At 42.1% G+C, this 24,162-nt stretch overlaps 1 protein-coding gene across 1 annotated transcript in view; it reads left to right on the top strand.

Annotated features, from left to right (window-relative positions):
• Positions 1–6,950: 6,950 nt before the first annotated feature.
• MDFIC2 (MyoD family inhibitor domain containing 2) overlaps positions 6,951–24,162 on the top strand; it is a gene marked incomplete at its 3' end in the record, with an annotated part of 41,264 nt that continues 24,052 nt past the window's right edge. Inside the window, exons 1-2 of the mRNA XM_083426783.1 lie at positions 6,951–7,038; positions 7,890–7,980. Coding sequence (XP_083282909.1) covers positions 7,890–7,980 — 91 coding nt within the window. The 5' untranslated portion in view covers positions 6,951–7,038. The remainder of the gene's footprint in view (positions 7,039–7,889; positions 7,981–24,162) is intronic.

The following is a 24,162-nucleotide window of genomic DNA, read 5'->3' as shown; positions in this document are numbered from 1 at the left end:
ATGACTTCCCTTCTTCTCTTTCCATGGTTCATTTTACATATCTTATATCCCTGCATATTTTACAAAAAAACTATACCAATCGGTTTTCCATTATTACATCCATCAAAACTTATTTACACTGTTGAATTTATCTTAATGCTGCCAGCGTTTTCAGCTGTGCACAATTATTTTCCATCTATTCAATAAACGTTTTCCAATCTTCTTTAACCGTATGTTCTCTTATTCTATATGTTAAGCCTGCAAGCTGTGAATATTCTGTCAACTTAAGTTGCCAATCTTCTTTGGTTGGGACCTCGCTCATTTTCCAATTTTGGGCTAACAAAACACAGGCTTCAGTTGACCTTTACTTAGTTTGCAAATATTTCTAGGTAAGGATGCCTGGAAAGTATTTATGGTAACCATGTTACAATACTACACCCTCTGAAGCTGCAAACAAGAGAGCAAATGTGGGATATCTCTGAAGCACCCAGAACCAAAGTGAAGACCTCTGAAATTATTCAAGGTGCTTTGCTGATTCAGACATTAAAAACATGCAGACAGTAACAGCATCCATGTGTTAGGCATGTAGCACAGATTGGAGCAGGGCCATATTTTTGGCTCTACATTCAGTGTCAGGTCTTTTTTTAATCAACCACTTGTTGTATGCGGTTGTATATATAGAAGGTAACTTGTGAGGTCCTCCTTGTATGTAGGAGTTCCAGGCAACTGGGACACCTGCACAAGCAAGTGTCCCAATAATGCAGAGCCCCTACCTGTGAGCTAGAATGCTTGTGCTGGCGGAACAATTGCCATAGTGCCATTATATATCATTTATACATTTGGAATAGTGCCTGCATGTGGAGTTGTAGTTTAGGAGTAGAGGGAAGATGACTAAGGCTGCAATACTAAGCGCACTTAATAGGGGATAAGCACCATTGTGCTATACATCCTTAGGACTGGGCTATAAAGCTGTGCAAGAAATATCAGGAAGGAAGCTCCATTGAACTCAAGGGAGACCTAATATCTGCCTCCCAAACTAATATGATTATCATTTGGATTTTGCACTTTTATTTTTTTTTTTACACAGGGGTTTGTTCAATAAATGTATGAGAATGCATTAAACATCAAATTTTTATGACTTGTTGACAGGAGCACCTAACCGTCTTTGTATGAAAGATCTTGCAGTATCTTGGCTGCAGACATTTTGGAAGGTGCAGATTGGTCTTTCAGAACCAACATGACACCTGAGGTCATTTTGGTCAGTTTGAGCAAAAAAACTGTTATTGGAGTAGATTTGTAACAATGCATTAAACTTGAATTTGGAGGCCTGCTAAAGAAGGCACTTGATAAGGGTAATGGAATTACAATGAACCACAGTGACTGCTTTGAGGAAGAGCTCTGTGGTAGGGCACATGCTTTGCACCCAGAAGGTCCCATGTTTAATCCAGGGTAACTCTAGGTAGGATTCAGAAAGATCCCTGTCTGAAGCTACAGAGTACCACTGACAAGTCAGTGTTGAACAAGAGTAGACAATGCAATGCCATCCAGATGCTGTTGGATTCCAACTCCCACCAGTCCCAGCCAGCATGGCCAATGATCAGAGTTGATCTGGAGGGCACCACATTGGCTACCACCACTGGAGACATTTCTCAGATAATATATATTTTTTAAAATTGTATTTCAATTTTCAAAAGTTTACAAATGCACACCTTACAATCACATACTTTCAATACAAATGCATATTAGACTTCTCTCCCCCCTTTTGTAGTTTCTTGTCTTATTTAAATTTTTAACACTGCATTTTCCACTTTACGCCATTTTTTAGTTATTCTACAATTTATCTCGATAATGATTTTAACTGCTTGATTTAAGTTAACCCTACTAATGCAGTTACTTGCATACCATAATTTTTCAGAAATTCCACAAATGTTCCCCAATCTTTAATAACCCCCCTCCTTGGTTACTTGTTGTTGTTGTTTAGTCGTTTAGTCGTGTCCGACTCCTCATGACCCCATGGACCAGAGCACACCAGGCACTCCTGTCTTCCACTGCCTCCCACAGTTTGGTCAAACTCATGTTTGTATCTTCGAGAACACTGTCCAACCATCTCGTCCTCTGTCATCCCCTTCTCCTTGTGCCCTCAATCTTTCCCAACATCAGGGTCTTTTCTAGGGAGTCTTCTCTTCTCATGAGGTGGCCAAAGTACTGGAGCCTCAGCTTCACGATCTGTCCTTCCAGTGAGCTCTCAGGGTTGATTTCCTTAATAATGGATGGGTTTGATTACTTGTTACTTACTACACCATTTCAGCACAATTTGTCAGTTTAATCAGCCACGCTTCCTTGGTTGGTTTCTCTTCAGAGCGTATAAATCTTTCACCACTCCTCAGATAATATTGACAAGTCAGCATGCTCATCTCTGATCAAGTCCTGGGTGGCCACTGTTGTCCTCCCCGCCAATAGCTCAGCCAGAATTATTCAGCAGCACCTTCAGGTTTAACAGGTTGATGATAGGACAGACAAGATGCCCATGGAGAGGAGAGGAACAGGAAAGGTCTAGCTTTATTTCTGCTCAACTGTTGTGTAATTGTCCCGCCTTACCTTTGTTATGACGATACTGACTACATAATGTGCTGCAGCAACGACGTTTGACTGAAGAAAAAAGTTATTGCAAACCACTTTCTCCGCATCAGTAATAGAACTCAGAACAAACATGAGCCTTGGGAATAAATTGGAAAACACAATTTGCTGTTAAGTCATTGATCGAGAAGTAGAGTAGTGTTTCCTCTTTGGAAGTTAATCAGACACTCAAAAGGAGTACTCTGGGAAGCTCTTCAAAATGTATGTGCAAAGATAGCTGCCCCACCCCACCTCAAGCACATTATCAATATATTTTAACTCTGAATTTCCATTAATTATTAAAAGATATTCAGACAAGCCAAGCAGATATTCTAAAATGCACACTTCAAATATTTCCCACCTAAAATAAAAAAAAAGCTTGAAAAATGGATGGGATGGTGCCGTCCATTAGGAGGCTGCTTCCATGGACCAGGAATATTGATGGAAAGAGTACTGATGATTGGGATTTTGGACTTCAATTGCTAGGACTGTGCAGTTCCACAAGCAGAATGTACCAGAAAATGGTACCACAAAGCAGATGCTATGCTTGGGATTTATACCAATCACAAGGGTTAGGATTCAACTCAGTTGCTGCATGCATGGAACAAGGTCCACTTAAGCAATGGGACTTCTTCTCCCCCTCCATGTGTCCTATATATCTGCTTTGGAGGGTTGATGGGAAACCCATAACATGGTGTGTTGTGTTTTGTTTTGTTTTGTTTTGTGTGTGTGTGTGTGTGTGTGTGTGTGTGTGTGGAGGGAGGAGGAAGGGGGGAATGTTTCAGAGAAGGAAAGCGGAGGGTAAAGTACACATGCACCAGAGATTCATGCATACAACACTTAATGATAATTCAGCACTACATCTGAACCAGGCCAAAGTCTGCTTCTAGATGCTCTGCAAGATACCACATCCTTGAGGGAGGGAGGGAGGGATCTGTTTCTATTCCTATGCTCCATTTTCACCTGGTAGAAGAGCATAGGATCAGTCATTTGCCTTAATCCTAAACACATTTACTTGGAATTATTGATCTAAATAGAACTTAATTCCCAGTAGGTGTGCTTAGGTAAAAAGGTAAAGGTACCCCTGCCCGTACGGGCCAGTCTTGACAGACTCTAGGGTTGTGCGCCCATCTCACTCAAGAGGCCGGGGGCCAGCGCTGTCCAGAGACACTTCCGGGTCACGTGGCCAGCGTGACATCGCTGCTCTGGCGAGCCAGAGCCGCACACGGAACGCCGTTTACCTTCCCGCTAGTAAGCGGTCCCTATTTATCTACTTGCACCTGGGGGTGCTTTCGAAGTGCTAGGTTGGCAGGCGCTGGGACCAAGCAACGGGAGCGCACCCCGCCGCGGGGATTCGAACCGCCGACCTTTCGATCGGCAAGCCCTAGGCGCTGAGGCTTTTACCCACAGTGCCACCCGCGTCCCTTGTAGGTGTGCTTAGGATCAGGTTATTATCTAACTTGGCTATAATCCAAATCCAGCTCACTTGAGCAGTCGCTGGTACAGTGGTAAGTCGGGTTATGAACTTAATTCGTTCCAGAGCTCCATTCTTAACCCGAAACCGTTCTTAACCTGAGGCACGCTTTAGCTAATGGGGCCTCCCGCTGCCACCACCGTGCAATTTCCTTTCTCATCTTGGGGCAAAGTTCATAACCCAAGGTACTATCGGGTTAGCGGAGTCTATAACCCGAAGTGTTTGTAACCTGAAGCGTTTGTAACCCAAGGTACCACTGTACTGGGCAAGGAAAGAATGAGAGAGCGAGAAACTACAAGTATCCTGCAGGGACTTATATTACTACAGGCTTGAGTTTGCACAAATTGTTCCCATGTCAAAAATGATACTAAATAAAAATTCAGCTGCTCTAATGTTTTCACCACACACACACATTTCACTACTAACCAGAGATGGTAGGTTGCCCATGAAGTTATAGAAAGAAAGAAATAATGCACACATACACACATAGCAAAAACATTTTTTCCCTGCGAGTGAGAATGACATGTGATGCGAGAGTAGAAGCAGCTTCTGTCATAACAAAAGGAATATGTTATTATTTATTGGACAAACATGAGTACATGGATCTGGGATTACAATATTGGGCGGCAAATGCCATACAGGATTTTATAAATATTGCAGGAAGATAACACTGAATTTATTCTACGATAAATAGTTCCAAAACTCACATCTTGCAAAGGAGAATTGGTACTTGCTTTCTGTTTGGCTGCACTTGATCCAGCTCCTGTTGAATTTCAAAGAAGGTGTAAGAGCAGTCCACTATATATGACCTTGAAACTGACCTTCAAGGAGTCATCACCGATCACAAGAGACTAGCCTAATGCAAGCAGGAGCAGAAGGGAAAGAAAATGGACAATAGGTGCAACATATTGGACTCTGCTGCTGAAGCAGAATAGTTTTTTTGTAAGCAGCCAAACATTATTATAACTGGAACCTGTTAAGTCTCATTTCATTTTCAGCTTTAATTTTTAAATCATTTATTTATTTATTTAATTTATATACCTCCTTATACCCGGGGGTCTCAGGGCAGTTCACAGAATAAAGCCCCCAGCCAATTTACCTACATCCATAAGATGAACCACGATTGGCTAGATTTCTATACAGTTGTTTAGTAAGAAGTAAACCCATTGCTGGCTTCCAGTTTTCTGTCCAGAGTGCAATAGGTATGGGTTGAATATGCTAATTGGATTTAATAGAGCTGAGCCAAAAGGCTTTTTGTTTGGATAATTCTTGAAATGCAAAAGGTGTGCTTTCAACCTCCACAACTCCAATATTGTCTATTATTATTATTATTATTATTATTATTATTATTATTCTTTTGTCAAAGGTGCAGAGACTAGAAAGAAGTGAGAGGAGAAAAGCACCACAAAGCTAGTTTTTAAGGCCACTTGTGCAGCCCACAGAATTCAGGAAAGTCCTTGAGCTGTGGGGGTAAAAGAACCATCCCATCTGCAACCATTGAGAAGCTCTCCAACCAGACTGCTTAGGTGGACTCTCTGTAAGCCCCTTCCTGCTCATGTGACTGACAATGGTTCCATACAAGCCTCACACCCATCTGCCTTCTTGACCAGTAGGGCTGCCTTTCTTAGAAACAAACTCCAGCTGCTTCAGTAAACTCAAACATGAACCACTTTATTATAGTATAATAGAAAAGGGAACCCTGCTTTCTCCTAGGCTGGAGAAACCCAGCCAGATGGGCAGGGTATTATTATTATTATTATTATTATTATTATTATTATTATTATTATTAGCCCCCAAGCCCACATTGGCTTCCTCTTTCCACACACTTCTACAGGAAGTTCCCCTTTCAAGCACTTCCTCTCAAAACAGGAACTAACTGTACACACAGCTTTAGTCATACTGGCTGCATGGAATGCTTGCAGATAATCCAGGTCCAGCCTTGATTTCAATGGTGTCGTGCAAATATACAACAGCTTGATACTTGACTTGATCAGGACCTTTGTTTTTCAGAGAAAAGCAATAGAAATACCACCCATTTCATTTACTTTTATTTTTTACTTTGTGAAAGCAGGAGCCTCCAGATGTTGCTGAACCATGACCCCCCCAACAGCATGGTCAATAGTCAGGGATGATGGGACTTGTAGTCCAGCATTCTGAAGGAGGGCCACAGCCAGTGTGGTGTAGTGGTTAAGAGCGGTAGTCTCGTAATCTGGTGAACCGGGTTCGCGTCTCCGCTCCTCCACATGCAGCTGCTGGGTGACCTTGGGCCAGTCACACTTCTTTGAAGTCTCTTAGCCCCACTCACCTCACAGAGTGTTTGTTGTGGGGGAGGAAGGGAAAGGAGAATGTCAGCCGCTTTGAGACTCCTTAAAGGGAGTGAAAGGCGGGATATCAAATCCAAACTCTTCTTCTTCTTCTTCTTCCACGAGTGGTCAACAACATTCAGATTGGGCACAGCTGATCACGTGTCTCTTCCTTTATACAGAATCACTGCCAGATGAATTGCAGTTTTTGGTCTGGACTGTTCTTAGTGTTGTTATGTAGTTTCTTCAAAAACCCAACTTTTTAACTAGAAAAGATTTTTATTTTTTTTTAATCATTTTAGCACTAAGTTGGCTGATTCTGGCTGCAAGTCAAATCTGACACTACACAGCAGAGGAAAGAGAGACTGCCGTGCTCATCTTTTTAGTTTTGTCAGTGTAAGGGAATGCTGGACATTACACAACCTGGGAGGCTGCAGACTAAGCAAAGGCTCCTGGACCTCATTATCTTCACCTCTTTTGCTTGGAATGTACAAGTAATCCTATGGCAATGGTTGAGCTAATTGGACTCTGAGAGGATGAAAATCAATTAGAAGAAGACTGGACAGCCCAGTGTTATTGTTTTTTCCTAGCTATCCGTGGAGGTAAACTACAACAGGAAATCCAGATAATACTCAGCAGGCTAATGTACACACATAACACTCCCAGGTACTGTAATTTTTCATGCTTTGGGGGCTGGTGATTTTCATTAGGAGAGATAAATGGCTGGGGATGGTAGTAAAGAAAATTTTGGTTACACTTTAGCTGAACTTCTCTTTATTGATATTTATTTGTGAGCAGCTTAATAGCTTGCTTTATTGCTGTTTAGAATCACATTAAGCAGGCAGAGGGGTACATCCTACCCAAGCACGGCATATCTGCGTGCTGTAATTTACTCGTAAGTATTATTAATACAACTCAACGTGAAATTGATAGGAGTGCCATCGAAGAACGCATGTAATATTAATAAAGCGCTGCGAAAAGGCATATTGGTTTAATGCAAGAGATGTTACAGCATACAGCATCTTTAGAAAAATAAGGGGAAATGTGCTTTATTTAACATGGCACAAACTTCTTAGTATATAAATATAGAGAATGGGAAAAACCCACCCAAAGCTAAATTCTTTTAAGGCTGCAATCCTGTATGCACATACCTGAAAGTCAGTCCCATTGAACTCATTGGAACTTACTTCTGAGTAGACATGCAGAAATAAGGTTGTGCTGTACAGCTGCCATCCTAAACACAGTTGCTAGGGAGGAGACTATACTGAACTGAGTGGGACATACTTACTTCTGAGTAGACACGCTTAGGATTACACTGCACATTGCATGGATTGTCGTGGGATATAATTAAGTCTTTAGTCCTATACCTGCATACCGAAGAGCAAGCACTGCAGAGCTCAGTGGGACTTTTGAGTAGAGAAATCTCTGAGGCATAAAGTGTTTTAACTTTGCAGAGATTGTTTCCATCATGTTCAAACTTCAAACGTACTGATACTATCTTACTTCCTGCCATGTAGATGTCAGAAGCAGAGACAGACAAAGCGAAAATTAGAACAACACCGAGCTTTGAAAATGACCAGCAAAATACTTCAACGTTGTTGAAAGAAGGTGAGTTGTACTGTTTATCACTGGAAATACTTCCTAATAACAGTAATACTCCACAACAGAGTCTAATTCAACAACGGTTAACTCCTACCTCCACAGCAGTGGCAAGTGAATTTTGCTTATTCTGGGGCTTGGCCTAAAGTTTAGAGAGTCCTGTTTTTCAGTAATCAAATTTTTCATTCTGAGTTAAAAAAAAAAATCTAAGGAAAGTTTCAGGTGCCCCTTTGGAAGTGGGCCTAGTTTCTAGATATAGTGATATAAATGTTAGCCATAGGTGCCACTCATCAGTCAAAATGAATTTTTGAAGCATCTGACATAAAGTAAGGCTGCAGGAAAGAGAAACGCTATCTGCGAAATTATGCTTGGCAAAAGTTTATGGCTGGAATGCAAATAATGACATTAAAAGATTTAGTGGAAGATGGCTGCATGTCTTGGTGGCATTTGGTTTGCTGTTGCTCAGATTCATTCGAAAAATACATTAGAATTAGAAGGAGCAAAGGAGAAGAACATGTTTTGTCTCAAAAATACGCAATGTTTCGACATAGCTGCATGTTGTTCTCACATCTGCATGATAATGGAAACAACAGAGTTTTAAACTGTGGCTGCCAAAAGACTAACACATTTAGTCTGAGAGGATGACAGCGCTATCCTGGTTGTAAACTGCAGGCATGAGCATTGAACATTCATGGTGCACATAGTATGAAAATGTCTTTTGTCTATGAAAAGTAATGCCACAATGTATTTATTTATTTCCAGTATGCAGGGCCGGATTTAGGTTTGATGAGGCCCTAAGCTACTGAAGGTAGTGGGGTCCTTTCTATAGCAGGTGGGGCCCATGACTTACATCATAGGAGCCTACACAATACAAAATACTGTCGCTGTATGTTGGCTTTATTTGTTTTTTATCTTATATTTTGGAAATGTACATCTAGGGTTTTTTTCCTTTGAAATTTTTCAAGAGAGTGGGGCCCTAAGCTATAGCTTGTTTAGCTTATATGTAAATCTGGCACTGCCAGAATGTATAGACTGCCTTTCACCGTAGACAAAGTCTAGTCTTCAAAATGCTACAGGTCTCTCTTGTTTTTGCTACAGTGGCATTAGCGCAATTACTCCTGTGCAATAGGTATACTAACTAAGAGAGCAACTCCCATTATCTTTGCTACTGGAGGGGGAATAGCATTTGGTGGAGGGGCCTGCCCATCGGCGAGGGGACTCCACCACTGTAGGGGCTTTCACTGTGCCAATGGGAAGTGCAGCACATGGGAATCTGCTGCTGATGGTGCCCCAAAACAGGTCGGTAAGGTTAAAATATTGACTAAGACCTGGGAGACCAGGGTTCAGATCTCCACTCAGCCATAAAGCTCACAAAGTAACCTTTAGTCAGCCATTGTTTGCCGGCCTAACCTACCACACAGGTAGTTGTGGAGGTGTAGAACCATGTATGCCACCTTGAACTCCTTTGAACTGTTGGTCCCCCACCCTTGATGAATGTATTAGCATTGCAGATCAGAGTGGTCATCAGTAACACGTAGCTGTTTTCAGTTTGCTTAGTTTGTAACATAAAATGTGCAGTGTACCACCTCTGGGTACCAGAGTTTCTTACCTGGAAGGTTTTCCTGGATGCCTACAGAGGCTGATTTGGGCTTATTGGTCTTGAAACACATATGACTTGTTTTAGGAACATACTGAATAAGAGATTGGTCCATCCAGATCTTCAGGGTTTCAGATAGGGGATGTATCCAGGCCTACAAGGAGATGCTGGTGATTGGACCTGGGACTATCTGCATAAACGGCAGATGCTCCACCTCTAAGCTTTGGCTGTTGCCATAGTTCTGTGGTGTGATGGGAAAGGGAGATGTAGTTCTGGCTTCTCTATAGACAGCAAGCTACCAGTCATCAATGTGAAGGCAGGGATAGAACCAGACGATTTGGGGCACTGGGTGTGTTAGGAAGCAACTAGCAGAAAGATGAACAGGATTCCCCTCTCTGCTGCCCCAATGTTTTATTAATGGTTTTTATGCTTATTTATTTGTGCTCCACACCACTTAAAAATATTAGTTTTCAGGTCTCTCAGCAAAAAGAGCGAGTTGCATAGTAGAACCTGATCCTGTCTGCAAAAGCAAGAAAGCAGTATGTTCTTTTAGCATCCAGTTTTAAAGGAAAGTTATTTTTATTCCTGGTTTTGTATTGATTACTTGTGCCTTCTAAAAACAACAACCGTGAACCACACAGTGGAAGAAATATGCCATAAAGATATGGCGTAGTAGCTCTCTTTATATAGTGCCTTGCGCCCTCAGAGCTTCCAAAACATTTTGCAAAATAATACGTTATGTGCTGCGAGTGCCATCATTGTGTGCACTAGTAAGAGGTTGTGATCTTTATAATGTATCCATTAAGTGTTTATTGGCTATAAGGTCATAACCCGCTTCATTCGTGGAGGAAATGCTGAGCCAAAGACAGAGCCATGCACTTTTTGAGGAGGTTGTTTGATATTTGACTCCAGTAGCATCAGCCCCTGGAAGAAGAAGGAGAAGGAGAAGGAGCCACAAATGTAGGACACGATCCAGCCAAGGTTAAGCCCTTTGAATTCCCATCGGCACAAGCTGCTGTTGCTGGAAGAGCAGATTTTAAATGGGGGAAATTATAGAGACTAGGTGTTTTGCAGTCCATCTCCTAACAAAGCATTGGCATGTGTTATTCCAGGAGCAAGCAAAGTGTTCCCTTCCAGATGTTGTAGGAATACAACTACCATAAACCCCAGCAACCATGACTAATGGCCAGGGATTATGGAGGTCATAGTCCAACCACACATGGAAGGCACCCCATGCTATTTTAAAGGAGGGCATGCAGTAGAAAATTTAGGAGGACCTGTAGCGTTGGGATTTTTACATATGAACACCAGAAGCTGTCTCATCATTGGTCCATCTAGCTCAATAAGACAATGACTCTTTCCCAGCCGTACGGGGAGATTCTGGGGATTGAACCTGTGACTTTCTACATGCGATGTAGATGCTCTGCCACTGAGCTATGACCCTTCCTGACAAAATGTGGTGACCTGTGGACACTGTTGGAGTTTTTTGGAAAGTATGTGTGTGCATGCAGCCAGTCATTCAGAGGAAAGAGCCAGGTCTTTCCCCCATTTTAAACCAGATTGCCTTTTTAGCTAACTGAAGTTTGAAGCAGAGATGTATTTTAGCAAAAGATTGCTAGTGGCAGAGTTACTTATTCATGGGGGCATCAGGTAAAATATTTAAAACACAAGTTGTGTAACCTTAGGTGACTCCTCTCCACTTTAAAGAGCAGGGCAAAATGTGACCGAAAAGTGATGATGCCAATCCCAGAGGGCTAAAATCTCTGGAAGATGCCTTGTCAGCTTCGGGCCTATGATCAAGTGAATTAATCAATGCAACCCTTCCTTTAAGTTGTAAAAAAGCAGATTTAAAGACTCCCTTCCAGTGGGCACAGAGTCTATCAAATGTAGCATACTTCCAGCTTGCTGCTATTAATTGCAGTTTTATAAGCTGAGTGGCTCTTGAACTCTGCAATGCAATCTCCTGGGAAGGGAAGGATTTCAAATGCACTCCGAGAAACAATGTTACAGTAACTAGGGAGGTGTAGGAAATGCTTCTGTTAGGACAGCACCAGCCAGACAGCTGTGCTGTCCAGCCTGATAACTTCCCAATACTGGCTGTCTATTTTAAATAATGTTTCATTCTTAAAACTCTCTTGACTCCATCTAACTCTCACTGACTCCTGCTCACCTAGCAATTTGAAAGCATGTCAAAGTGCAAGTAGATAAATAGGTACCGCTCTGGCGGAAAGGTAAACGGTGTTTCTGTGCACTGCTCTGGTTTGCCAGAAGCGGCTTAATCATGCTGGCCACATGACCCGGAAGCTGTATGCTGGCTCCCTTGGCCAATAAAGCGAGAAGAATGCCGCAACCGGTCAGGGGTGCCTTTACCTTTACCTTTAACTCTCACTGAACAGCTCAGGAATTACAGTATGGGTAGGGAACAGTCAGGACTCTCCCCAGGCTGTACTTTCTCCTCAGCCGCCTCTTTTGTGCTTTTCCATGGCTGGAACATGCATTGGGCGTGAGGAATTCAAATATGCTATTTATGTGATTGGTGAACATATAGCTTGGTAATTCTACGTCTGATGAAGCAGCATATAAACTGCTGCCAGAAAATAAAAATAACAATAATCTTACCTTCTGAAAATGTCAAGTAATGCTAAACAACAACAAAAACTTCAAGTACTTGGCAATCATTTTTAATGATTTCTATGCAATTTTACACACAATTTATTTACCAAGCAAAACTAAATTATATTAATCTGACCAAAATATCTTTCAAATTCCTAAGTCATGTTACATCTTCATTGCACCCCTCCATTTGGGAATTGGAAAGTTGAATAATTCAACATGCCCTACTGTCACATGCCCCCTAAATTTGTTCTGGGCTTCTCCCCAACCACCTTGAGCAGATTGGTGGAGGGTGGGAGCGCATGGGCGTATGGGAAGCAGAGACAAAGCAGAAGTTCTATTGCACAAATGGAAATCCCTACACTTGCTTTTTTGGTTATACTGCCCATAGATTCTTGTGTTTCCTTTTTCTTTCCATTTCCCAGGCTCTGCTAAATTTCTCTGCTTTGTGTGTGTGTGTTTTTTAGAAATGCAAAAAGGCCACCGTAGTGCCTCCACCCTCCCCACTCCTGATCAGGTTCAGTGCTCCAGGGTACAGATGGGGATTTAGCTAGCCCATTTGCCATGGTCCCTGTGAAAATCTTCCAGACCCTGGGATCAGACTCCCCTCTTTGTGGCTAGGAACCAGTGGGAGGGGGGATTCCCCTCGGGGCCAGCCCTACTGGGAACACTTCTGCAAGGAGTGCGCATGGCCACTACCCCTCTGGCCCAAAGACAACTCAAGTCTTCCCCGCTCCATAGGAACAAGCCTCTGCTACCAATGACTGGGCCCTTTTTAAATGATATGCATCACATAGTGATACACATCTCAGCTACTGAGATGGAGCTGTAGCTCCTATATAAGGCTCAGTCCTGAAAGGAACTGCTTCTGAAGCAACATCTGGGCTCTCTTCTCATGCCTGAGCCTTGCATGGAGCTGTCCATTGTGCTTTTCTCTGGCCTTGCCTCATCTCAGCTTGCATCAAAACACCATCTAAGCTCCCATTTGCAAAAACATTTGCCCCTTTCCAAATCTTTAACCTTCCTTAGTAATCTTGCCATTTCCAGCAGAACAAGGAACCAGAGGAGGCCTGAAATAACTAATCTTCCCAGTAGAATATTTCTGTTACAACTGAGGATTTCACACAGGTTCCCTGATATTACCTGTTACAACTTTTTTTAAATGGTAGGCTTGGATAGTAAGATATGGGAGGAAGTTTGGAGAAGGAAATTTTCTCCTCCCGCCCACATTGTGAAAGATTTTTCACATGCATGGCAGTAGCGGTTAGGATGACGCTTAACTGACCTCCCAACACCAGCATTGCTGAGGCCTACTGGGAGGAGCCAGGGATGCGAGTCGTGCTGTGGTCTAAACCACTGAGCCTCTTGGGTTTGCCAATCAGAAGGTTGGTGGTTCGAATACCCGCAATGGAGTGAGCTCCCATTGCTCTACCCCAGCTCCTGCTACCCCAGCAGTTTGAAAGCACACCAGTGCAAGGAGATAAATAGGTACCACTGTGGCGGGAAGGTAAAAGGCTTTTCAGTGTGCTCTGGTTTCTACCAAGGTGTTCCATTGTGCCAGAAGCAGTTTAATCCTGCTGGCCACATGACCCGGGAAGCTGTCTGTGGACAAACGCCGGCTCCCTCGGCCTGAAAAGCGAGATGAGTGCTGCAACCCCATAGTTGCCTTTGATTGGACTTCACTGTCCAGGTGTTGTTTACCTTTTACCTTACTGGAAGGAAGATGGGGAGGTCAGAGTGGCAACAATGCCACTGACTGCTACTGTACTCCGACATAGCTGCACCCCATTCCACGTCATTCAGGAGACACCTTTAGGAGGCTTGTGAGGCAGGGAAGGAGATTAAAAACATCTCTCTGTACACTTATCAAGCTGTAGTACTTAGAAGATGATACACTGCAACTAAGTGAAGGATCAACCAACATTTACAGACACAGTATTTTCAGAATTGGCAGAGATGAGGCTTAAAAGTTGGTTTTTTCTTTTCAGGATGGGAAATTGGGATGAAATAGACCACACACCACTATGGCAGCAATGTGTGATTCAAAGCTGCTGATGCTACTATTGTTGTTGTTGTTATTTTGTCACTTTTGACGTGGAAGCATCGCAAAGCAACTTGTGATCTCAGAAGAGAAACAGCAAGTAAACAAATATAAGGACAAAAGTAAAAGAAGAACCTGAAATTGACACACACACACACACACACAGAGAGAGAGAGAGAGAGAGAGAGAGAGAGAGAGAGAGAGAGAGAGAGGAGATCTAACCAATTCCACTAAAAAGACAAGGGAAGTAGTAGTTGGGTGTTTTGGGCTTCTCTGGCCAATTTTTTTTTTCTTAAAGGCCTCATGGCTGACAATGCATCTTTGTACTAATTACTAGCACAAATTAGACTTCACTTCAGCTTTGCTGGAAAATCCCTGCAAGCAGTTTGAATAGGAAGGGGAACACTTTCTTTCGACGTTGATGGAATGGCTCAGGTGCCAAGTTTCTTCTGCTAGATTCCAGAGATTACTTAGTGGAGACAGGAACACAATTTAGCAGTGTTGCCGCATCTATAATTAAGAGGTAAATTTGTAGCCCGGCTTCTTATATTATTTAATCATGAATTACTCTCTAGACTATAAATAATAAAGATGATATTAATCTCTTACCATTAAAACAAACCAGTCTGAAATAAAACTCCAGTGTGTTTGTGTTGTGTGAGAGTGAACTTTTGCATCAGACTCTGACTCTGACTCAATCCAAATCTAACCAAACACAGGTGAGGTTGCACCATCATGCCCACCACATGGTGGTGGTAAATAAAACTTACTTCACTGGCACTGTTGCACCTGCAAGTAGCCGTCCAGCAGAGCTTTTTTCAGTGGTACATGGCCTTTTGTCATCTAGCTAAAAGAGCATTGTTCTGACACCCTGGGAGGCCTACTGCAACAACTTTGTGAGGCATAAAACCACTCAGATTCAGGCAGAGCTGGATGTCACAGTTAGAGCTAGCCATATGGCTGAATGGGTGGGTCCAGGGAGGGACTGAATGGAGAAGGGAGCTACCATCTGTCTTGAATGAGGCAGTGGTGTGTCCTCTCCTTAAGATGACTTCCCAGGATATTAACAACTTCTTCTTCTTCTTCTTCTTCTTCTTCTTCTTCTTCTTCTTCTTCTTCTTCTTCTTCCTCCTCCTCCTCCTCCTCCTCCTCCTCCTCCTCCTCCTCCATATAACCTGTCCACCTCACTGGGTTACCCCAGCCACTCTGGGTGACTTCCAATAAAATATAAAGGGATAAAACAAAACATCAAATCACACTGAAATGTGGCTGCTCGTAAGGGAATGCAGCTGATAAAGGTTCCCTGCCCCTGCACTGCAGAGAACCATAGCTGTACATTTGCTGGTCTGTGCCCAAAGTTGGGGGACAGCCTATCGAGTACAGTACAGTTCACTGTTGTTGTGCAAAACCTTGTGCTTATAATTTGGCAGCAACTGGAGTCCTGGCTTGACTTATGCACTGCTTTCCATATGTTCCTGCCTGGGCTTTGTAACACGCTTTATACTGGAGAACATTTCATTCACAAAATAGGTGCAACAGTAGAACCACAACCCAGGAGTGCACACTTTCTCACAGGCTGCTAGGAGCCATGCCCCAGAGGGGACCTCTGGTAGGGCTGCGATGCACTAGTTTTTAACCATCATATCTTAAAGTACAACCATGTAAAAATAAATAAAGTTGAAAACTAAGCAGTGGTTTTCCAGTATGACGCAGCAGCATTACTTGAATTAGGCCAATTTACCACTTATGATAGCAGTAATGGGACTAAAAGCCAATAAAAGTGGTCTGTTCGTTCAGAGATTGGCTTTTATGGCTTACTCCAAATATTATCAAGCGAGTCAAAAGCTGTCATCATAGTGTCTAAAAAGCCTTCATACCTTGTAAGCAAACAGTGTGACTTTGACAAATAATCATTAATATGCCTGCGTGACGCCAAAGCCAAGAAGAAGGAATAAAGGGAAAACCTGATATTTCACTTTACGTAAGTCATTAAAATAATTTTAACTAGATTTCAAATGAAACAGTTTTATGCGTAAAATGACTTAATTTGTACCTTTCCGTCCCATTGTATATAATACTCAGACAGTGGAAAATGTCTGGGTCCCAGAGCAACAAAATGGGTACTTCGATATCCCTTATAGTATCGCTGCCAATTCTGGAAAATGCAGCAGGCACTACTGACAGAGCCCTTTCACAGTGACAATGCAGCATAAACAATATTAATGCATGAAGTTTTGTACCTTGCAGATAGTGGCTGCGACAGGGAAAATTGCAGGCACACCCCTTCCTCTTTGCTGGTTAGGGACCACAATGTCTTCCCCCAATACCCTTCCTCTGCTTATTTTTCCAAGTACCTACATTCTTCATTCTTCCTTCCCTATTAGGGATGGAAATATATGTCCATTTTCATTCCTTCACTTCCCCCTCCCCTTCACACACACTTCATCCCTTCCCTTCTCAAGCTTTGGGGGTTTCACCAGTCAGCTTGGTTTTGTTTCAGTTTGAGGGGGACTGCTGTGGAATTTTGGAATCTTAGGAAGTCTCTGATCTGCCCCCAAATGTCCTGTTAATGGTACAATTTGACTCGGAAATGTGAGCACCTTCGCCACTTCCCCCCAATTAGCCTTAAAAATATATATATATACAGTGGTACCTCAGGTTACATACGCTTCAGGTTACAGACTCCGCTAATCTAGAAATAGTGTTTCAGGTTAAGAACTTTGCTTCAGGATGAGAACAGAAATCATGCTCTGGCGGCGCGGCGGCAGCAGGAGGCCCCATTAGCTAAAGTGGTGCTTCAGGTTAAGAACAGTTCCAGGTTAAGAACGGACCTCTGGAATGAATTAAGTACTTAACCCGAGGTACTACTGTATTTGCATTTTCAAAAACAAGCAATTAGCCTTGTAATTCAGGATATTCAGAGAGCCGATGCGCTCTCCTAAAATACGCCCACTTCTCTTTCCATTGTTCTACTGCGCATTACTTTCCTCAGATTTCTCCATCAGCCGAAGTTTTGACACTAATGTAATACTTGAAAATATTTTCCATTTTTCATATTGATATTTTTGACCCGTGTGCTCTGCATTTATTAATGGCAAGTTCCCTTCCTCAAGACATTGTGATAATGGACTCAGAGATATATGCTTGTTATCCTTAAAAGAACTGCCAACTTTAATGGATGAGAAAAATCTGAATATGAGGGGTCTGGAGTTTGGCAACACAACCTTTTTCATAGGTTCATTGTCCCCCTCCCCACTTTCCCAAATCATTTTGTTGAAGCTAACTTCAAATATTGCTACAGGGAGGGAAGGGGAACTTTCAGCTCCAGGTGTTGCAAAACTCCAGGTCCTATTATCCCTGAGCTGGCTGTGAGCTGGACCTGGCAGCCATTGTAATTTCCCACAATTCCATGGACTGGCACTATGTCAGGGGCATAGTTTAGAAATGTAAATGGCTGACACAAACACCAGATACTGGATTGGCTTCAAGGCAAATCCCAGTACTGGTAGAACTGGTTGGGGTTTGGGGGCCTGGTAGTCACCAGATGCTGGTACTGAGAGTGGGCTCCATAGCTGTGTGAGCTCAGAATGGGATAATACCATCTTTGGTTCCCTGAGCTCATTGGACTGAGGGAGACCTACAGATGTGTGAAAAATATTGTCCTAAAGAAGCTAATTTTAAGTACATGCACATGATCCTATATATGTTTGCTGTTTCCTCTTTTAGCTGCTTATTCATATTATAATTTGCTAGAATATAAGCAGCTTTACAAATAAATAATTGCAGCAAGTGATTAAGGAAGCAGTTTGAACCAGGTCCCTACCAATGCCATGTACACATGTTCTCTCCTTCCTTTCTCTCCAACAAATAGATGTTTTAAGTAGTTTTAATAGTATCCCTTTAATATTGCCATCAAAATTCACCAGAGTTCAAGAGCAGAGCAAATTTACATCTGTTTAAATAATGGACTTGACATTGATATTACATCACAGCTATTTTAAATATAATCATTCTTCATAACACCACCTTCCATGTCACTGCTCGCAAAGAAAGGGCTTGATCCTGCTTCCATCAAAGTCAACAGCAAATCCCCCCCTTTCGCTTCATCAAGAAAGGGATTGAGCACTAAATGTGAGATGCAAAACTGGCCTTGCGTTGACTCTTTGGGCTTGACATTGTTCACTGATGCACTCAGCGATGTTAATTCCCTCCACTTCAAGAATTACTGGATGGATTTCTATGCTTTGTATTATTTAGCCATTGAATCAAATGATCACTATGGTCTTTCTTCCATCCGTAAAAACACGGGAAGCCACATATATTATTGAGATTCTCTGGGGAGGAAAGGCTAATCGAGTGCAGAGCTTTGTGTTTGCTGGACTTGGGGTGGATTATTCTGGTGCCGTTCCGATGCCCTGTTTCCTGGACTGCCTCTCGCTTCAGACTTGGCAGCGGCAGAAATAAAGGCAAGACACCAAGTCCATGGAGCAGAAGCAGCAGCAGAGGCAGCTGCAAACGTGTGGGGTGGGAGCCATAGAAGAGTGGTGCAAAACTCTATTCACACAGTGAAGCTTTCTTCTTTCCTCCATCCTGAGCACCTGCAGCTGAGCTGAGGGGCAAGGGAGACTCTAGTCTAGGGGAATGGGGAAATCAGAATGATTTAACAGGGCTGCCTTGCACAAGCACAAGTGCCTCTTTGTACATGCAAGGCATCTTTGAGACCAAGCCAGTGGCAGCAGGAACAGGGTTTTCCAGAAGCACAGATGCTTCTTCTGCCCACTCCTGGCTTTTTGCTGCTCTTCTTCTCCCAGCTGTTCTGAAGTCTTCAGCAGGGTTCTTATCAACACACAGGAAGCAGAAACTTGAGAATCCTGTTTTACTCACCATTCCTAGGTTGCCCCTTTTCTTATATCAACTGTGCAAGAGAAAGTTCACATAGGCTGTGATTCAGAGAAGTCAGTTGTGTGCAAGAGAACTGTGCTCCTTGAGTGAGCGGCATGTAGGAGTGAAAATACAGACATTTCTATGTGCGTACATGACTTCCTTTGTTTCTTCAGATGCATTGAATCATAGAATTGTAGAGTTGGAAGAGACACTGAGGATCATCTAGTCAAACACTTTACAATGCAGGAATCTCATGTAAATGACTTTTGAATTGCAGCCAAGAGTAAGAATTGAAGGGCCACCACTTAGTGACTAAACATCTGAAGAAGGACCAGCATTCCAGCAGGTAGGAGCTCTGTCCGGAAACCTGGAGAGCTCCTGCCAGTTTGTGTAGACAATACCGAGCCAGAAGGACCAAGAGCCTGACTCTGTATAAAGCTTCTCCTTATGTTTCTTGTGTCTCAACATGATTATACTGAGGGAGGGGGTGGGGTGGGGAAGGAAATCATGCCAGAGGCTAATTCAGATTTCTAAGAAGGGGTGGCGATACCTGACTGTTAAGCAGCATGTCTTAAAATGTGCACCCTAGTCTCTCACACTTTGCTCTTTTTAATATGAAAAAAAAAATCAGTAGCTGGCACTGATGAGCTGAGATTACCAATTTTGCACATGATGTTTTAGAATTTATTTCCATTCCTCCATCAGAAACACCTGGTCTTGTGCTTATTTAGGAAACCATTTAGCTTGGATGGTGGAGGGGGGAGAATGTCTCAAGTGCTCAAATGGAATGGAATGGTGGTTATCAGAATGAAGGATGTGATGTACCTTGCTCTCTGTGCTGGGTTGGTGATTTTGTTGCAACTGTGGTTTGTTCTTTTTGCCATTATTTGGAAAAGTAATCAGGCAGGCACCACCAGTCCCTGTTTATGACTTTGGCTCCATGCAAACTAACCCCGTTATAGGACCCCAGAATATTGTTTTTCTCAGTCTGGAATCATCTGCACTCATTCTCCACTGGATACTTTCAATCCAGCTTGGTTCTAGATTTTGCCGTCCACATGGATAGGTGTGGTTACTTAATACACATTTGAAAACATCCTTTTCTCCCTGCACATGTTGTAGCTGAATGAAGAAGCAAGTGGCGATTGTGATCATGGTAGACCCCCACCCACAACACCATTGGGCAGGTGTGGAGACCTGACAGGACCTTCTGCTTTCAAATGGACACATTATGGAGTAATGCAGAACCAATCTGCTGTCTGCTTTCATTTTTGAAATAAAATGAGCTTCTTATGAAACACTTTTCAGGGGCAAAAAAATATGCAGTGGATCTAGATTGTGTATATAGAAAAATTAGCCTCCATTGATTCTAGAACAAAACGTGTGTATGCAACCTTCAGCACCCCACAGTATTCAAATCAGCCACTAGTTTAGAACCATTCTGGCTCAATTCCTTTTGTGCTTGCAAAGACATTTCTATTTTCTGAGGCATTTGGCTAGATGTTTCGTTGTTCTCATGATACTGTGATATAAATTTGATTTATTGTTGTGCTGGCTGGGTTTTTTTTTTTTAAAAAAGATTGTTTTATTTTATTACGTGTTATATATTTTTATGTTATATCCTGCTCTGGCATTGATTCTAATGAAGAGCAGGTGATAAATTACCAAAGAAAGGTAAGTAAATAATAAATTATAGCAAACTAAAATTACAAAACTGACATTATGCGTATGTACTATGCAGGTAAACATGAAAATGAAGGCAATTTAGTCAAGTGACTGACTGCTTTCACTCTTGGAAATAACCTTTAAGTTGATTAATTGCGGGGGGGGGGGGGGGAGAGAGACTAAGCTTTTAAGGGATACTCTTCTGGTACATTGTGCACAGAAGGAAGAAATCCGAAAGTTAAATGATTCACACCTGTATAAAATTTCTAGTGGAATGGAAGACTTCGGGCTTGATGACATGTGGTGTTACTGAAGGGATTAAACACTAGCCATGTGTAGTGGGAGATGATTGTCTCCAAGAATGCAGCATACAAGGAGAAGACAATGTAAGACTACAATAAGAATCTGGATAGATCAGGCAAAAGACTCGTGCCCTCCCTGCCCCACAGATGACTGATTGTGGTGCTCTGGTAGATGGAGAGATTGGGCAATGGTCAGGAATTCAGAGAGTTGTAGTCTAAAACACCTGGAAGTTAGGAAAGGCAGACCTAACCGCTTGCCTATGGCCATTAGTTACCGTATTTTTCGCTCTATAAGACGCACCAGACCACAAGACGCACCTAGTTTTTGGAGGAGGAAAACAAGAAAAAAAATAATCTGAACCTCAGAAGCCAGAACAGCAAGAGGGATCGCTGCGCAGTGAAAGCAGCAATCCCTCTTGATGTTCTGGCTTCTGGGATAGCTGTGCAGCCTGCATTCGCTCCATAAGACGCACATACATTTCCCCTTACTTTTTAGGAGGGAAAAAGTGAGTCTTATAGAGCAAAAAATACGGTACTTCTCTGGATGTTGCCAGCCTGTCTGTTTTTTAATCTGTTCTTGCTCCTGGTCTGCCAGATCTTTGACTGCTGCTCTGGAACTTAACCATGTCTAGTTTTGACTGCAAACTTGCTTCCAGTCCATCTGAGCCTTGATTGCAGTTTTGGAACTTCTCCCCTTCTGAGACCATACACCTGCTTATAGCCCCCTTGGACCGGCAGCCAGCTCTCTCTGGATCTTGGAATCCCAATTCCTGGAATCCTGTAAAGACTTGATACCCATAATCACATTCCACACCCCTTTCTAGCACAGCTACTTTCACCCTCCATCTAAAAGGTTTCCCTCGAAAAGTGAAGGATCCTCAAGAGTAACTTTTGCTGCAGTACAAGTAGCTATGACCAGATGAAAAAAAAATATGTGGGCATACCTTTGCGTCAACCCACAGTCATATCCTGAAGATTATACCCTGACTATCGCATCATATTCAGCCCATATCCTCTTTCTCTTATTCTTCTCACATCCATCAATTTTTGATTTAGAACAACATTATTTGTGCAAATAGGGTCCAATGACAAACATGCTGTAGAAAAAAATGTCGACACTACTAATCCTCCCACTACTTTTTAGAAAAGGAAAGAAAAAGTTTAAATATAGATTACAAAATGTCACTGTGATGGCATTGCTAGCAGAAATAAAACACTTGGTAAATATAGTGTTAATCTTTTCTTCCTTAAATGAATCATTTTAAAAAGCTATTAAACTAAAGAGAATGAGCATAGTTTTCTAGTAATGACTTCTCTTCTTCAGAATGAAATTGGTAAAAACCCTGATTGCAGATCTATATCCCAAAAGGCCTAGGAGTTTGGGGGACTAGCTGGCTGGCGGGAGGTGATGATCTATGCTATACTGTATATCTAAGCGCCGCATCCTTATATACTTGCTATATTTACAGATATGGTTGTATATGTATCTTTATTTAAAATCTCATCAGGTTTCTTCACCCCCCCCCCTTCGCATTCTGATGCTTAAAAACAATGTTCTCTCCTTTTCTTCATATATACTTTGATATATGTATATACACACACATATGCTAAATATAAGTACAATTTTATTCATAAGCTCACATAATGATTCAGGCTGTGATTGTTAATAAAAATGCATTTCTAACCATCAAATTTGAGTCTATTATTCTAAGTTAATTGCATTTGCCCTAAAGAGACTTGAAACTGGCTGTCAGCCTATTTGTGTCAGTTTCATTTTATTCATCAGTCAATCTTGTCTTTTCTTTTCCTTTTCTTTTTTTACATCCCATATATTGATCAAATAGATTTGTTAGCATGCCTGTGCAGCTTTGGGGTGGGGGGGTGGGGGGAGAAAGTTTATGTTATCCATCAGGTTTATTTGATTACTGTATTACTTTGCATATTATCTTAATTGATATTTCAGTAGCAAATAAATGCCCTTTTTGATGGTCCCATAAGATTCCTATTAAATATAAATCACCTTACCTGTGACTTGGATGTGGATACAGTGAAAGGGAAAAGCACACGCAACACATAAAATATATTACATTCAACCTGCACTGTTTCTGCAGGTTAAAGAACAACAAGCTTGTGCTCTAATTTGTGGCACGGAAGTTTAGTTCTTGCCAGTTGGTTACAGAGAATAAAAATATGAAGTAGTCCATTTGTAACCTTTAATTAAAGCTCTGTAACCAATTAACTAATTCTTAATTTTCCCAGCTGAAGCGTTCTTTATATCTAAAATGCTAACATGCTAACGTACAGCGGTAACCCTTTCTCTGTTCTGAATTTCTTATGAACGCACCATTAGTAAAAATCATAACAGGAAATAATGTTGGTGTAAAGAATATCAAATGTTGTTTCTACTGAACTTAGAAACATAGAGAAGAACCACTTCACACAAAGTTGTATCAATCCTGACTTCTCCTCCATGAATTAAGTTGAGTTCACCTTCCTCTTTCCTGTGCCCCTTCCCCAATTTCTGGGAGTTGGAAAAGGAAACACTTAGGAATTATGTGGGATGTATTGGTCTGAAGATGGAGAGAAGAATTGACACCACTTGCCCCCCCCCAACCATTGCATAAATGGAAGAAAAAAAACCCTAGGGTTCAAGCCTTTTTATCAGGATCTGGGGCAGACACAAATTGCTCTCTTTGAACAAAAACAACAAAAATCCTTCCATTTTTCAATAGCACACATAAGATGTTTCATATGCCTCCCTAAAATGGTGGCTTTATTTACTGAATTTGGAGAGGACTCTTCATAGTGATCCCAGGGCACTTTCCAATGTTACAAAATATGCAACCACGTTAATTTTAAAATAAAAAAATAAAACACAGTGGAGAGCACCCTCTCACGACTGTGCAGCAGCCCAAGCCCAACAGCACTTCAGTGACAACTGCACCCCACCCCTGCCCCAGTTGAAAGGCCTGGGGTTGTTGGTATGGAAGAAGGTGCCCAACCTGGTGATAACAGGAGGTAGCTGTAGCCCAAGATAGGACAAGACCCAGGGAAGTCTGGAGTGAAATTCCATCTAACCACATTCAGTT

This window comes from Podarcis tiliguerta (assembly GCF_965153285.1).
Source record: "Podarcis tiliguerta genome assembly, chromosome: 2".
Taxonomy (NCBI): Eukaryota; Metazoa; Chordata; class Lepidosauria; order Squamata; family Lacertidae; genus Podarcis; species Podarcis tiliguerta.
This window is presented reverse-complemented; position numbering and strand designations above follow the sequence as displayed.